General features: G+C 34.2%; 1 protein-coding gene across 2 annotated transcripts in view; it reads left to right on the forward strand.

The window, feature by feature from the left end:
• The window catches only part of LOC115890696, a 317,145-nt gene that overhangs the window by 252,109 nt on the left and 46,586 nt on the right, over positions 1-18,450 (forward strand). For both annotated transcript variants that reach the window (XM_030911002.1, XM_030911001.1), the window contains exons 4-5: positions 10,879-11,049; positions 15,184-15,653. In XM_030911002.1, coding sequence (XP_030766862.1) covers positions 10,879-11,049; positions 15,184-15,653 — 641 coding nt within the window. The remainder of the gene's footprint in view (positions 1-10,878; positions 11,050-15,183; positions 15,654-18,450) is intronic.

Genomic DNA, 18,450 nt, shown 5'->3' on the forward strand with positions numbered 1-18,450 from the left:
CAGAGGGTAGTTTTCCATCTCCGATTTTTTTTCGATCTCCATATATATTCTCAAACAATAATGATATAATTCTCCTAAATCTCTTATTTTAAATAAATTCGTTAATTTTATTTTTATTTATTCTAGTTTATTATTGTTTGAGTTAGTAATAATCAGGTCATTAACAAGGATCGGCTTCAGATGATTTAAAATTAATTTCTTTAACTCGCTATCAAGTTTTATATTTTTTACATAAACCATATCAGCTTGTTTCAAATCTTATATTGCTTTCTGTAGTTTACATATTGTATTTTAGCTGACTTTCTGCATTCTTGTAACATAAGCAGAAATAATAAAAGCCGTTAAAGAACCTGGTTTAAAAATACTTCATCTGATCTGTAATAAAATATGGCACACAGGAGAATGGCCCGACGACTGGACACACTCCACCATTGCCACTCTCCACAAGAAAGGGAGCATACGTAAATGCAGCAACTATCGTACAATTTCCCTCATCTCACATGCCAGTAAAGTAATGTTGCAAATTATAAATGAAAGATTGAAAGCTTTTCTAGAAAGATAAATTCCAGCAGAACAAGCAGGTTTCACCAAAGGCAGAGGCACTCGGGAACATCTTCTGAATATGCGCCAAATCATAGAGCAAGCAAGGGAATTCAACATCCCTCTTTATATTTGTTTCGTACACTATAAAAAAGCTTCGATAAAGTCAGATGACATCACCTGTGGAAAATCGTAAAGGAAATGCGGGTACCGCAACACCTTATTTCACTTATCAACCAGTTGTATCAGCACACTACAGAATCAGTTAGAATACCTGATTCAGCTTCAAAGGAATTTTCCCTTGAACAAGGAGTCAGACAGGGGTGTATATTGTCTCCTCAACTATTTAACATATGCGGTGAATTCCTCATGAGAAGGTCGCTAGAAAGATGGGAAGGAGGCATTTCAATAAATGGCCAAAAAATAAATAATCTACACTTGGCAGTACTACTACAGCACTACTCGCTAGAAGTCAAGAAGAGCTAATCAATTTTCAAATCAGTAAATAGAATAGAAAACGAAAGCAATCGGCTCGGTCTGGAACTAAATACACAAAAAACCAAAATCATGATAGTTGATAGGCAACATAACAACCATCCAAGTATAAGTCATATCGACCGCTTTGAAGTCGTTAAGTCATACGTATACCTGGGATCACTATTGACAAATACAAGCACATCGGAAGAAGAGGTGAAGCGTAGGTGCAACATGACAAAGGTAGCTATTGGGAGACTGACCAAGATCTGGAGATACCGCCAGATTTTAAGAGCCATCACAAACCGGCTAGTCAACTCTTTGGTACTCCCAATATTGACGTATGGCTGCGAATCATGGACTCTCAGGCAGGCGGAACGTAAGAAGATCGATGCTACCGAGATGTATTGTTATAGACGTATGCTCCTTATCCCATGGACTGAACGCCGTACAAACGTTTCTATTATAAATGAACTTAATATTACCAACAGGCTTTCCTTTAGAGTCCGACTAAAACAACTAAAATATTTTGGACATATAATGAGGAAAAGTCCGGACAATATGGAAAGACTCATAATTCAAGGCAAGGTGGAAGGACGTAGACCACGTGGCCGCTCTCCGACTCGATGGATAGACCAAATCACGACTAGCTGTAGCAAGCCAATGCACGATGTCATCGAGATGACAAAAAACAGAGACGCATGGAGAAAAATCATCCATGACGTTACGCTGACCACTACACTCCCTAATGGGGGTCAGGACTGAAGAGAGAGAGAGAGAGAGATTGAGTCCGTTAATTTGTGCTTTTAGTTCTTCAATCATTATATCAGGTCAATATTTCGTAAAATTTCTTAGCTTTTTTATTTGAGTATCACTAATTTTGATTTTTTCAAGAGATATCACAGTCAACAGGCGTTAAGAGACCAAGTTGTCATCGCCTATATTATACCCACTCGTCAACCATATAACCTTGACCGTGGCACTGGTGCTGTTTATTGTTCGAGTGGAACCGCGTCCTACCGCCAGCACTAATTTGACTAATGTCAGCGCGATGATCAGAGAGAAACAAACCGTCAAAACTGGCTTTTTCTGCGGCGTCCGGAATTACCCACGCAACGATTTTCGTGTTTTGCTTGATACGGATATCTTAATAAAATAATCGTTTTTTTTTCTTCGGGTTGTTTCTTGATTGGGAGTAGTTTTTTAGACTGTGCCGCGATGAGAAGAATATTAATTGCTCCCAGAACGTAATAAAACAGATTATAAATCACTGTCAATATTAATTTAGTTGCTCAGTGCCTTCTTAAGGTTCAATATACATGTTAAATAAATTTATTTATTCAAACTGTTAGTAGAGTGGTTTTTGGTTGAACTTAATCACCATCAGGATTATAGATGTATTTTTTTATTTGTGTTATTTTTGTTGTAATTTATTATTAGCACTAAAAACAAGTTTATAATTGACATTTTTAAAAATTATTTTTAAACCACGAGATAACTCTCTAATAAACGGTATTGAAAAATATACACTTGACCAAAATTATTGCATATATCGTTTAAAAATATACAGAAAGGAATTTAAAGAATCTTTTTTTTTACCCAGCTTTGATAATCTGTAATAAACATTTTTTTGTTAAAATGGATATGGTAAACAAGGTTTATCGTTCAGACCCAATATTATTACAAATTCTTGCACATTTCGATTTGTGGTCTCTTGGGTTTCAGAAGAAATTTGACCATTATTTTGGCCTTAAAATGCCTAGAAACATTATTTCACAGTTTAATAGAGTCAGAATAGTAACACTGTCTCAACAGGACTACCGGCAAGTTGCAATAGCTGAAATTGTAGGAGTTAACCAAAGCGATGTTTCGCGAATATTAAAAAAAATCAGGGAGACAAACGAGGTTACAGACCGGCCTGGAATAGGTAGAAAGAGAGTAACTGCTGCTGTGCAAGACCGTCAAATATCCCTAATTACAATCCCCTGCTTTCTAGTACTGCTATTAAAAATAAATTAGCTCGCCTTGAAGGAGTAAATGTTTCAAGAAGACTCCATGGCAGAGGATTACATTTAAGGAGGCCTCTACGTGTTTCGAAGCTTAATTCACAGCACAAAATTACGCGACTACAATGGGCTGAGGAGATGAGAGCAAATGGAATTTCGTCATGTTTAGTAATGAAACAAGAATAGGCCTAGTGTCAGACTCGCGACCGACTTTGGTCTGGAGAGCATCTGGAAGACGAGCACGCTTGAATGCAGCTCAACCCCGTGTCCCGTTTCAAGGGGGAAGCATTATGGTATGGGGAGGTATAATGCACGGAGCTCAAACTCCTCTTGTTTTTATTAATTGCACAATGACAGGTGCCTCATATCTTAGAGACGTTTTAGAGCCTATTGTGCGGATGTGCTTCTCTGTATCTACGATAATGCTTCTCCCCATCGCACTTTAGCGGTTCGCAAATTTTGTGAGAAAGAGGGTATAAGAAAACTGTGGTGGCCACCGATGTCTCCAGATATAAACGTGATAGAGCATGCTTGGGACATCCTAAAACGCCATATTACCAAAAGGAATGATCCCCCTGTACCTTAAATAAATTGAAAATTGCTGCGCGCGAAACATGGGAAGCCAATCCCCAACATCTTCTGGACAACTTAATTGAGAGCATGCCACGTCGTCTCACAGCTTGCATTGAGGCTTGAGGAGGCAATACAGACTATTAGTTGTGAGAAATAACTAAAATTGTTTTCAATATTTTCTGTTTAAAATGAAATTTGTTTTTGTTGATTTTCACTCATTATGAAATAAAATTATAATAACAGGCTAGTTGCACTTAGATTTTTAATTTTATATTAGTTAGTCGTGTAGTAAGCCAATATGTCCATAAATATAAAAAGAATCATATTAGGTCCAAAATAAAATAAAAATATCGTTATATGCAATAATTTTGGCTATTTGTGTATGTTGACGTATCTTTCTCCACTTGAAAAGTCGGATTTTCAGAAATCGCAAACTTATACCTACGTTTTAAGTATGTGGAATTGGAACGCTTGGGAACAACCAAAATTTCATCATCATGTAATGTTGATATTCATGTAATTCATGTAATGTGTGTATTGTTTTTAACTGAGAAAGAAGGTTCATGATTAGGTAAAATTTCGAACTCTCTTGATTACCATTTTTCCAAATTATAAGTCGGCGAACCTACAACCGACACAAATGGGAGCATAGATTTATCCGGCTCATGAATTTTAGGCAACCCATACAATTTCTGGTACCGAGGAATTGAACACCTGCAGTTTTCCTTTTTAAAGGAAGATCAACAAGGTTATTACATTGTTTTAGAGTTTTTTTAACATCGGCTACCGATAAAGGATTCTTTTTTAACTTAGTTGAACTTAGCTTTTTTAATTTTTTTAAGTTGTCAACCTTATCGTAATAGTCTTTTTTACCTAATATAACAACCTTCTCCAATCAATCTTTGTTTCGCAAACTCTTAGTATAGGAGACAGTGTCCTGTTAAAAACCTCGAGAGGATCTTGCTTGACTATTCTATAATACCTGAAGGATTTTGGGAGGGGAGGGGTAGGGACTTAGTTTACAGCCAAAATATCCCGGTTCTAGCTTTGGTTTTGGAAATATACCACATTATGGATCAATATACCACGTTATGGCTTTTTCCTGCTGAATAAACGTTTCTCTCTTCCCTATTTACGAGATAGTTAATTTTATATTCTAAACGTAGCTATAGAGATTTAGCAACTTCTAAACCATCTATTTACCTTTCAATGTAGTTTCGCGAAGGTTAATAATACATATAAATAACATAATAGAGAGTACTTTGTTACTTGTGCACAGTCTAATAGATCATTTCAGATATGTAGGTACGTCATCATCAAGTCTAGCGAAGCCAAGGTTCAAGTTCATAACTTTCCACTGAAAATTTATGGCAAATATCACTCCAAAGAATATTCGCATTATTATAAACATTTAAACAACAGATATCCTTATATGAATGATGTTGTTTTAATTGTCACTTTTTTGATCATTTTTCTAATCTATAACCCACTCTTTTGTTTTGAACCAGTGTTCAAAAAAAACTACTAGATTTAGTATTTGAGATTCCCACTATAATTTGTTTTACAATTATTTTAGAATTAATCTAAAATTATATATCGTCTTGGATACGCTAACCATAAATAGAGTTATAACTCCCTTGGACATTATTAACGGGAATTTAGATGCCATAATAATAATAAATATTAATTATTGTCATCAAAAGAATATATTAAAACCGAATTATAACGAGAAAACCTTCCTGAAGTAGGTCCTTTCGAACTGGATGGAATGTGTCCATCAGCAGTTTACCATTAGCTGAAGAAGTAGGATTCTTCGGTTGTGGGGTATAAATTCATTATTAAATAACATTATTATCATCAAAAGAATATATTAAAACCGAATTATAACGAGAAAACTTTCCTGGAGTGGATCCTTTCGAACTGGATGACATATGTCCATCAGCTGTTTACCATTGGCTGAAGAAGTAGGATTCTTCAGTTGTGGGGTATAAATTCATTATTAAATAACATTATTATCATCAAAAGAATATATTAAAACCGAATTATGACGAGAAAACTTTCCTAGACTGGGTCCTTTTGAACTGGATGGAATGTGTCCATCAGCAGTTTACCATTAGCTGAAGAAGTATGATTCTTCGGTTGTGGGTATTAATTCATTATTAAACAACACTATTATCATTAAAAAAATATATTAAAACCGAATTATAACGGGAAAACTCTCCTGGACTGGGTCCTTTCGAACTGGATGGCATGTGTCCATCAGCAGTTTACCATTAGCTGAAGAAGTAGGATTCTTCGGTTGTGGAGTATAAATTCATTATTAAATAACATTATTATCATCAAAAGAATATATTAAAACCGAATTATAACGAAAAAACTTTCCTGGACTGGGTCCTTTCGAACTGGATGGAATGTGTCCATCAGCAGTTTACAATTACCTGAAGAAATAGGATTCTTCGGTTGTGGGGTATAAATTCATTATTAAATAACATTATTATCATCAAAAGAATATATTAAAACCGAATTATAACGAAAAAACTTTCCTGGAGTGGGTCCTTTCAAACTGGATGGAATGTGTCCATCAGCAGTTTACCATTAGCTGAAGAAGCATGATTCTTCGGTTGTGGGGTATTAATTCATTATTAAATAACATTGTTATCATCAAAAGAATATATTGAAACCGAATTATAACGAGAAAACTTTCCTTGAGTGGATCCTTTCGAACTGGATGGCATGTGTCCATCAGCAGTTTACCATTAGCTGAAGAAGTATGATTCTTTGGTTGTGGGTATTGATTCATTATATTAAATAACACTATTATCATCAAAAAAATATATTAAAACCGAATTATAACGGGAAAACTCTCCTGGACTGGGTCCTTTCGAACTGGATGGCATGTGTCCATCAGCAGTTTATCATTAGCTAAAGAAGTAGGATTCTTCGGTTGTGGAGTATAAATTCATTATTAAATAACATTATTATCATCAAAAAAATATATTAAAACCGAATTATAACGAGAAAACTTTTCTGGACTGGGTCCTTTCGAACTGGATGGCATGTGTCCATCAGCAGTTTACAATTACCTGAAGAAATAGGATTCTTCGGTTGTGGGGTATAAATTCATTATTAAATAACATTATTATCATCAAAAGAATATATTAAAACCGAATTATAACGAGAAAACTTTCCTGGACTGGGTCCTTTCGAACTGGATGGAATGTGTCCATCAGCAGTTTACCATCAGCTGAAGAAGTATGATTCTTCGGTTGTGGGCTATTAATTCATTATTAAATAACATTATTATCATCAAAAGAATATATAAAACCGAATTATGACGAGAAAACTTTCCTAGACTGGGTCCTTTTGAACTGGATGGAATGTGTTCATCAGCAGTTTACCATTAGCTGAAGAAGTATGATTCTTTGGTTGTGGGTATTGATTCATTATATTAAATAACACTATTATCATCAAAAAAATATATTAAAACCGAATTATAACGGGAAAACTCTCCTGGACTGGGTCCTTTCGAACTGGATGGCATGTGTCCATCAGCAGTTTATCATTAGCTAAAGAAGTAGGATTCTTCGGTTGTGGAGTATAAATTCGTTATTAAATAACATTATTATCATCAAAAGAATATATTAAAACCGAATTATAACGAGAAAACTTTCCTGGACTGGGTCCTTTCGAACTGGATGGAATGTGTCCATCAGCAGTTTACCATCAGCTGAAGAAGTATGATTCTTCGGTTGTGGGCTATTAATTCATTATTAAATAACATTATTATCATCAAAAGAATATATTAAAACCGAATTATAACGAGAAAACTTTCCTGGACTGGGTCCTTTTGAACTGGATGGCATGTGTCCATCAGCAGTTTACCATTAGCTGAAGAATTAGGATCCTTCGGATGGGGGGTATAAATTCATTATTAAATAACATTATTATCATCAAAAGAATATATTAAAACCGAATTATATCGAGACAACTTTCCTGGAGTGGGTCCTTTCAAACTGGATGGAATGTGTCCATCAGCAGTTTACCATTAGCTGAAGAAGTATGATTCTTTGGTTGTGGGGTATTAATTCATTATTTTATAACATTATTATCATCAAAAGAACATACTGAAATCGAATTATATAAACTTTTTTTTAGATTTTTTATATAAAATGCTGTAACGAGCTCATACAAAAAAATGTGATAAATTTCATATGTTCTTGCTAATTATTAGGATTGTATTGCAAAATCCCATGGATAGATTGATAATATAGAACCAGAAAGAACGCGTAATAAAGGAATCAATTTCCACAGAAACCAATCTATAAAAAAATGAGAAACTAAAGGTCATACATTTTATTTTTTATATTTCTTTTTCATACAATTGAAAAAATGTGTGTATATAGTATTTTCCGATTGTTGCAAACCTATAAACAATAAGTTTTACTACTCAGAAATATATCTAAAAACCCGTAAGGTAAAGGTCATGCATTTGTTTTTTTGTATACCTAATAAAAACAAGTAAAAGTGTGTGTATGGGTATTATACATTTCTGAAAGTAATATTACTAGGTATTCTTATTGTTCATAATCTCCAATTAGATGTAATAAATTATAAAATTTATTGATTAAACGTGCAGAAGCTAACATTTAATTTTATTTGTCTTTAAAGTAATAGCTAGAGTTTTTTTGTTAAAATGAATTAATAATGATCATCAATATTCATCATATAAACCATATAATAATCAGACGCTCAAAATATATTATAAATATAATTATTAAATATATTAACTATTATAATAAATATAAAATAACAATAATTACTTATAGTTTTTGGTATTAAACTTTTTTAAATTTTAATAAATAAATAAGTTATTATTTATTTTTTTGTTTTACTTTTTGTTTTGATTTGGTTTGGATTGTACAAGGCGAGTGTGGTGAGGAAGAATGTTGGTGTAAGTGAGAACAAATAAAACTCTTAAGAATATTTGGATCATCTCAATATTCAAGCTGATCCACATATCTTAAAATTACAATTTACTTCTTTAGTATATTTATTAAAAATTATAAATATTAAAAGGGAAAACATAGTAAACATTTTAAAGCGTACAAAACAAATTAAAAATACATTCATAAACATAAGATTACTTATTGGTGCAAGGTATTTTTAATAAAGTTCTTCATCGTAGACAAAATAAAATATGCCCGAATTTTCTTCACCGGGAATTATTCGTTTTTTTCAAACCCGCTACTTTAAGCATATGAAAACGTTTAATAAGTTCATAGTCACTAGGTTCCTTATATATTTTTCTCTTGCACGCTTTACTTTTGCTATGACTACATTATATTGCAAAAATGAAAAACAAGCACTATTCCTTTCTTGCGAGTGCCTAGTTTACCTTAATTTTTTACCGAAAATTTCTTCCATATGGAAAATACTGGACAGCACTTTTTACAACGATAACAAAACAATTATACATATCCACAAAAAACAAAGCGAATTTACGCCAGATATTTGCCAACGTTGCCAACGTTTATCCCAATTTAATGTTATTCTTATATTATTCAACTTATCCTAATTTATACATAATAACTGCTTCCCCTAGGAGATGCAAGACCTTGTCGTTGGTGGGGAAGCTCCTGGTCAGGTGCTGGGGGGAATCCCCTCTAGCACTTGGCTTGGTCTAAGAAGCATCTCACTCATCGTCTTGTTCCTGACTGTAGTGTCGTGGCCAGGGAATTGCACCAAGACATATAACGATACCGGGCGGGGCTACGGACAGCCTCAACCTTGGGGCACCGGGGGGCACCCCATTGTATTTTACCCCTTACTTCTACATGCGGGGCTCTGTAGAAGTGGACCGACTGTCCCTAGCGACTCATAGGAACACTATGAGATCTGGTAATAATAGTAATAAAAACATCACCGGTGAAGCTGTGGGGAAACCCCCTAGCGACACTGGGAACAGTAACAATGAAAGTTCCAAGGGGCCAAACCCAAAGAGAACTACAGGAGAGGTGGCTGACACTTGCGTGAGACCATCCTCCGCAAGTGGCATACAAGCTACCACCTCCTCCAAGGGTCGGGAGCCTACCTCCTACCTCTAAACCCAACAGGCGACACAAGCTACCGTTTCGTCTACCCGGCCTGGGTCGTAGCTCCTCGACTGTGAGGGACACGGGTCTCCGTAGGAAGTCCTGGGACTGTATGATGAGTTATAATTCAAGAAAGGGGGACACAATAGATCTCTAAGGTCGCAGAGATTAACCCCCCTCCCACTTATTCTAAATTCTACATAATAACTGAATCTTTAAAACTCACTGCTATCGTCCAGGGAATGCTAGCATTCCCTAGTAAAAGTTGGTTTCAAAAATAGCTGTTGAACCTTTACTAGCGTAGTTTTAGCAAATCAAGAGCTTTTACTAGTAATTGTTAACAATCACTGATTTCCAACTTTTACTGTAACATATACATATTTTAAAACAGTAGAACAAAAATGTTGCCACCTAAAACAGCAAATAAACATAAATCATGCTAAAAATCTCTACTAAAATATAAATGAATAGGTAACTTCTTTTTCTGTTGTCTTTGTACAATGTTCGAATTGAGTAGAGGTCACACGTAAGGCATTGAAACTTGTTTATTTTCGCATTTAGTTACGTATTGTCAATGTATTATGCTAATTGAATTATATCATTGTCGAGTTGACTGCTGTGCACACCGTATACTTGGACAACTATGTATCTACTGCTTATTCATATAATAAAGCTGTTATTTATATTTATTACCTAAGAACATGCATATTTTAAATTTGCCTTGAAAAATGTGTATAATAAAGTTAGGAGGATATTAGTATTATTATTATTTATTAAACATATGTGTAGTAAATTTAAAGAAATTGTATTGAAAATGTCTAAATGTTTATAAAAATTATTCGTAGTTATTAAAGAAGGATTTTTAAGGAGGAAATACCAAAAATACTATTGAAATAGCCTGAGGTTACATAATAGGGAAAACAAAGGCCCTTAGTAATACCCTCTTTTATAACCTTTTAATCACAGGAAATTGTTATTAATATTATTATCTTCCGTCGATCATACTGTAGTAACAAAGTAACATGATTAAACAATCAACTCATTTTTCTTAACATTAAATAATATTATCACACAGAAACCAAAAAATGTATAATAATACACATAATTATATCAACTTAATAGCTCCATAAATAAACTCAACCACGGTATTTGTCTATTACTGATATAATTAAATACTTTTTTTTCTATTGCAGTTCCGCACGAAAGTGAACGGGTCACAGGGGCAGTCAATGGCGTAGACGGGGGCACTCCAGTGGCGTCACCAGTCAGGAGAGAGCGGCTGACAAGGTCCAAACAAGAATTAGCTGAAGAGGCTGCGAAGGTATTGAGACAGGCGGACAAAGTTCAGTGCGTAGTAGGCCGAGGTGAGAATAATGAACAAATAACTCAATGTACAGGGTGGTCCGATCTGTATTATTCCGGAAACTTCGGCAGTATATTCTGCGGATAAAAATTTTTGTTTTTGTTTTGTTTGTCCGTCCTAAAATGGTTAGTTTCGGAGATACAGGGAGTAGAAGTTTCATGTTTATTCCTATTTTTCCTAAATAATTTCTGAAGTAACGTCAATATTTGGATGAAAATTGGTGTCTAAGAGTTTTTTGACATGAGAAATTTGATTTTGATGTAAATATAACTCCTACTTGTAGAGGGCGCCACCTACATATTATCTAACTGGTTTGAAGAGTAATAACTTTTTGTGCGTACCTGTATAAAACTAAACGTGCGTAACTGTATGAAACTTCTAGAGCCTGTATCTCCGATATTAAGCCAATTTAGGACATATATTTAGACGAACTTTTTTACTTATTTTTATCTGCAGAATATACTGCCGAAGTTTCCGGAATACAGTTCGGACCACCCTGTATATTTATAATTAATTTATTTTTGTTTCCTAAAATATTTTGATTAAAAGGAAATATATAAGTATAAGTAGGCAACGTGGTGCCGGTTAAACGTAACCGGTAACTATCTGGTCTAGAAGAATGAAATTCTACAGAAACAATTAGAAGAGATTTTAGAAATTTATCAACCAAATGGGTAAAGTTAGTAAAAATGTATATAAACCTTCGTGACCTCCGGATTATACACATAAAAATTTGAACAAAGGATAATTTAAGACATGACTCAATTATTTGGACATAGCAAATTTATGAAATGTATACCCTTAGGGAGTACATAATAGGGAATGAAAGTTTGCTGTACGAAAATGCATTACTATAACATCTAGAAGTATAAAATTTTATACAAGGGTTTATTTAGTGACATCAATAATAATATGAACGAAATATTTCTTTTTCAAACCATCCTTCTAGGAATAAAAAAATCAGGGAAGTATATCAAAAAAAGTGACAATTGAAAACCTCAATTGAAAACTTTGTCAAAGCTATTTATTTTAGTAATACAGTTTATATGGGACCATAAGGGTTCTATCCATAGAGGGTAAATAGTCATTTCACTATTTATTATTTTCGAGAGATTTTCTTTCTTCAGATTTTGAAAAAATTCGACTTTGGTTCGAGTTCTAAAACATTCGGATTTTTTTAAATGCATCTTCTTCTTAAGGTGCCGACTTCTTGCGAAGGTTGGCGACCATCATGACTAATTTTATTTTGTTGACTGCTGCCCTGAACAGGTCGTTTGATGTACAGTTGAACCATTCTCTTAGATTTCGAAGCCACGACATCCGTCTTCTTCCTATGCTTCTCTTCCCTATTATTTTACCCTGGATAATTAGTTGTCAAAGCTTGTATCTTGCACCTCTCATTACGTGGCCCATATATTGGAGTTTTCTGATTTTCACCTCTTGGGACAATTCTAGATCTTTTGAGACTCTTCGTAAGACTTCTTCATTGGTAATTCTCTCAACGTATGATATCCGGAGTACTCTTCTGTAAAGCCACATCTCGAAGGCATCTATCTTTTTAAGCATTTGTTTTGTTAGAGTGGCAGCTTCTATACCATAGAGCATTATTGTAAATATGTAGCATCTTAGCATTCGTATTTTAAGGTGGTTACTTAAAGTTTTGCAACAAAAGAATTGCTTCATTTTAATAAAGGTGTTACGTGCTATTTCAATTCTCGTTTTTAATTCTGATGAGTAATCATTGTTGTCGTTGATCAGGGTTCCTAGATATTTATATCTATAGACTCGCTCTATTTTCTGATGGTTTACGATCAGTTGAGTATTTTGATTTGGTGTTTTGGTAAATATCATGAATTTTGTTTTATTAAGGTTGATATTCAAGCCATAATGGATACTTGTTTCATACACTTTTTGGACCATTCGTTGCAGGTCCTGTATACTTTCTGCTAGCAGTACGGTATCATCTGCGTATCGTATATTGTTTATAGGAAACCGTTTACTACCTACTACTAAACCTACTTTTTTACTCTACTACTCCAGCTGCTTCATTGTGTAATGCCTCCCTCATGATGACTTCCGAGTACATATTAAACAATAGCGGGGAAAGTATACATCCCTGTCGTACACCACGTTTGATGTTGCTGTTTTCCGTGTATTTATTGTCTATCTTGATGTTTGCTGTTTGGTCGTAATATAGGTTTTCAATAATTCTGGCATCTGTGGTATCTATTTGCTTTTCTCTCAGAATTTTGATAAGTTGTTCATGACGGACTCTGTCAAATGCTTTCTCATAGTCCACAAAGCAGGCGTACACATCCTTGTTAACATCCAAACAGCGCTGAGTCAACACGTTTATACTAAATAATGCTTTTCTCGTGCCAACTCCATTGCGGAAACCGAACTGTGTATCGCTGATGTCGTTATCCAGTTTTTTATACACACGGTTGTGAATTATTTTTAAAAATAATTTGTGTGTATGGCTCATTAGGCTTATGGTCCTATGATCTTTACATAATCTTTCGTTGGCTTTCTTAGGAATCACAATGAAGGTCGACACCAACCAGTCGTTTGGTATCGTTCCTGATCTGTAGATCGCATTGAAGAGCTCAGCAAGTGCATCCAAGCTATGTTTAAATACATAATAATATTTAAAGAGAATAAAAATGGCCTATTGATGGCTCTTTATAAATTTTAAGTAAAAAATGTGTAATAAGTCAAAAATATAAAGGATATACAGCAACAGGATATACAGCCAGCAACACGATTTTCTCTCCAATTTTTTTTGAAAAATTGGAATTTTTTGAAAAATGTTTTGATTTTTTTTTAGTTTTTAGTTAAAATCCATAATTTCTTGATAATACGGCAACATAGGTAGTAGATAAAATTTATCAGACAGAAAAACCCAAAAAGATCCAGTGGTTCTCAAAATTTAAGCAGAAAATATTTTTTTTGAAATTTTTAAAGTAAAATAACTCGATTACTTTGGAGTTATTTGAAAAACGGTAAAATAAAATATGTTTTTTTTATCGAGATTTAGCAGCCCTGAAAATATTTGCACTTATTCAAGACTCGCCCTGTATAATTCCCAGAAAATCGACAATTGCAAACTTTCATATGAAATACGAATAGCTGTAAAATCATAGTTTAAATAGTGAATTTTTGTAAGGCTCACTAGCTTTATCTATACCAGGTGCGTCTCAAAAGTGGCTCACCCCTATAACTTTTTTATTTTTTCAGTTAAAAAAAACAAGATTTGGTATGTCAGTATATGACATAAATTAGGATTGACTGACGTATTCAATTGTTTCTGGTCACTTCCTGTTTCACCGGAAATGACTACAACTTTTGATTTTTAAAGGGCACCCTCGGTATTTTTTATTCGATAGAAAATGGCATTCTGAATAGAATGACATATCATATGTCAACTTTTGACATTCCCGGTTAATAAAAAATTGTATTTTAAAATTCAATCTAGAGTACCATGGGTATGTTAAAAACACTAATTCTAAATCAAGGAGCCTTGGAAAAATAGATTTGATCGTCTAATGTTTTTAGTGTCTTGTCCTGGCCAGTTAGAAAATGCTGAAATCGTATTTTTAATCATATCTCAATTTTTTCAAATGGAACGAAGGTGGCTCGTTAGTATATTTGGAAAAAGCATTTTTTTACGAATAATTTGATACCACACACTTGGTATTTCGAGTCAAATTTTCGTTGTAATAAACCGTATGCGAAAATGTCAAAAGTTGACATATGGTTGCGATTCTATTCAGTTGTTGTCATTCTATTCAGAGTGTTATTTTCTATCGAATAAAGTAAAAAAATCCCGGGGGTGCCATTTAAAAATCAAAAGTTGTAGTCATTTCCGGTGAAACAGGAAGTGACAGAAAACAATTGAATACAATTAATCCTAATTTATGTCATATACTAATATACCAAATTTGGTTTTTTAATCTGAAAAAATAAAAAAAGTTATAGGGGTGAGCCACTTTTGAGACGCACCCGGTAGATAAACAATCATTTAAATCAAGGCATGAACGATTCGAGGTGTAACGCGAACTTAGCGCAGGAAAAAGCTAGTATGTTAATAATGTTAATATTTTTTTCTTCTTTAAGTACCTTTTTTTTCTTTTAGGTACAACCCCAGACCGATTCTTCAGTCTACCCCACCGAAAAAAATCCAAACTAACACCCAAGCCGGACTACCCTTCAAGCTCCCTTGACCGACGCAGCGTCAAGCGACGAGGCTCCCTCGAACTGCAACCTCCCAAAAAACCTCCACGAACCTTCGCATCCTCCCAAAATACCTCCTCGAAGCCTTCCATCTTCGATCTGTTCAAGAAATCAACCGAACCGAAGAAGAAATCGAATTTGAGGAGGAGCGTGAGTGACGCTTCCGCTTTGAGGAACAAGTCAGTGAAGGGACAGGAAGATAGTGTGAGGAGTACTGCGAAGAAAGCTTCTAGTGATAACGAGGAAAGTGGTAGGAAGAGTGTGACGAAGAAGCAGCTCTCTCCGATTATCGAGGTTTCACAGAGGGAGGATTATTTTCTGCCTGTCGAAGAGGGAGTGGACAAGGAGAATACTAACACAGCTAATATCCAGGTAATTTACTTACACTACACCATTTTTTATTATAATTATAATATAATATTATATATATAGACACACCGGAAAAGTCTAGGAATATTACAATTTTATCCAGCCATCGTCAGTATATATATATATATATATAATATTATATATATAGACACACCGGAAAAGTCTAGGAATATTACAATTTTATCCAGCCATCGTCAGTAATTTTATTATTTGCATTTCTGATATAATAAAATTAAAATAAAAAATAGTTTACAGGACGTATTGGAAATCAAAATGCGAAATTTACCGAATTTTTCAAATTTACCTTGATTTTTATTGAACTCAAAAAAATACACACATTTTTTTTTATTCTAAACTGTGAATTAAAAAAAAAGATAAAACCATTTTTACTTAATAAAGGATATGGCCTCCTCTACTGTTCATTACAGCCCTACATCGTCTCTCCATGCTCCTGATCAGGTTGTCGATCTCTTCTTGAGGTACAGCCTGCCACGCTGCATTCACGGCCCGAACCAGATCCCTACGAGTTTCATGAGGCATACCTATTCTCAAAATTCTTCTTTGGACCGCGTCCCATACGTGCTCGATGGAGTTGAGGTCAGGAGATTGTGCCGGCCAGGGTAAGATGTTTAATTGATGAGCATTGATAAACACATTTACCACTCTGGCTGTATGAGGCCGTGCATTGTCATGCATGAGAATGAAGTTTCTCCCAAAATCATTGGCATATGGTAACACGACAGGCTCTAGAATTAAATCACGATATGTGGTTCCTGTTAGAAACCTTTCAAGAAAAACGAGATCGGTTTTTCGGCCTAACTGGACTCCTCCCCAGACCATAACTGTTCCACCTTGATAAGGTTGCACTTCCTGAACATGATCCAACCGAATAAGATTTCCCGGTTCTCTCCATACCCTAAGCCTTCTCGAATCCGGATGAATTCCAAAGCGTGACTCATCCGTGAAGAGAACATTGGCCCATTGTTCATTCGACCGCTGAACATGATCTTGAGCCCACAAATATCGTACCTCTCGATTTCCACTCGTTAAGGGTTGAGCTCTCCAGGAGCGTCTGCTTCTTAAGTTGACCTATCTTAATCTGTTGCGAACAGTGTCAGGACTAACAGTTACATTATGTGTTTCCCGGAGAATTAAACTAAGCTCTGGTGCTACAGCTACTTTTACAAGAGTCGGTCGGCGTCGAGCATTTAATTGTAAAAAATGATCTTGCTGAGGGGTAGTAATGCGATGTCGCCCTGTGTGCTTTTCAGCAACATCACCACTTTCACGGTAGCCTGCACTTAATCGCGATATTATACTTTGCGTTGTATTTAATGCTCTAACTACGTCGATTTGGCGCATTCCAGCTTCGAGCATACCCATGGCCCTTAGCATTTCGTCTCTGTTGAAGATGTCTACGCTCCATAATGTCGTTTAATACTAAACAGAGTTATTTGAATGAATTCTGATCAGTTATCATAAAAACATAGCCAGTACAGGTTAAATTCGAACAATTGATGCTAGGTGCTTTTTATACATTTGACAAAAAATGCACAAACACTTCTGCAAATATCCCAAATTTAGAAATAACTAGTGTGACTACTTCGTTTCAATCGAAGTAGAAAGAATCGGCCTACAAATATGTGGTTGTTTATTCAAAACATTTATTTTTAACTTTAATAAATATCCCTAGATTTTTTGTGTGTGGCCAGCATATATATATATATATATATATATATATATATATATATATATATATATATATATATATATATATATATATATATATATATATATATATATATATAATATAAAACAAGTGTGAAGTGGGGGAAGTAACTTCCCTCCTAGTCTCAGTTCAGTCACATTTAGTTTCATTATTAGTCTTATTTTAGTTATTTGAATGAATTCTGGTCAGTTATCATAAAAACATAGCCAGTACAGGTTAAATTCGAACAATTGATGCTAGGTGCTTTTTATACATTTGACAAAAAATGCACAAACACTTCTGTAAATATCCCAAATTTAGAAATAACTAGTGTGACTACTTCGTTTCAATCGAAGTAGAAAGAATCGGCCTACAAATATGTGGTTGTTTATTCAAAACATTTATTTTTAACTTTAATAAAATGATATCCCTAGATTTTGTGTGTGTATATATATATATAATATAAAACAAGTGTGAAGTGGGGGAAGTAACTTCCCTCCTAGTCTCAGTTCAGTCACATTTAGTTTCATTATTAGTCTTATTTTAGTTGGTACCTGTAAACACTGTTATGTAGGCCGATTAAAAAGTGTCATTTTTTGTCGATTTCAGTCTCATTGATGAAATAAACAGAATTTTATTAATCTTCCTTAATCCAAGACTAATAGTAACCTTTGATTTTTTTAATGTAGGCTAAAGTGTAAAGTAAGTATTCATTGATTCCTCATCAAAAAATGTGAAAAAAGTCCCTATAAACATGGATTCAAAAATGCACAGTTTTAAAGCTACAGCATGTTAGAACTTTAAAAAGATAGGTCTTCTGTAATAATTACCTTAAAAACTATTATTTTTTTCTTGAATTTGCTGTAGGTAACACCGAACAGCAGTGTTATAAATGTATAATTAATAAAATAGATCAATAGTTATTTTTTATACCAGACGATAAAATGGTATTTTATCGTCTTGAAATCGCTTACGAATTAATTTCGGGAGACGATAATGCAATTTTATCGTCGTGTATAAAACAATATTTTTTCCATAGCGAGTTATGTTTTAAAAAATATTCAGAAATTATTATTTCAAGGAATTTATTAC

Source organism: Sitophilus oryzae, unplaced genomic scaffold, assembly GCF_002938485.1.
Source record: "Sitophilus oryzae breed Bouriz unplaced genomic scaffold, Soryzae_2.0 scaffold_907_pilon_pilon, whole genome shotgun sequence".
NCBI lineage: Eukaryota > Metazoa > Arthropoda > Insecta > Coleoptera > Curculionidae > Sitophilus > Sitophilus oryzae.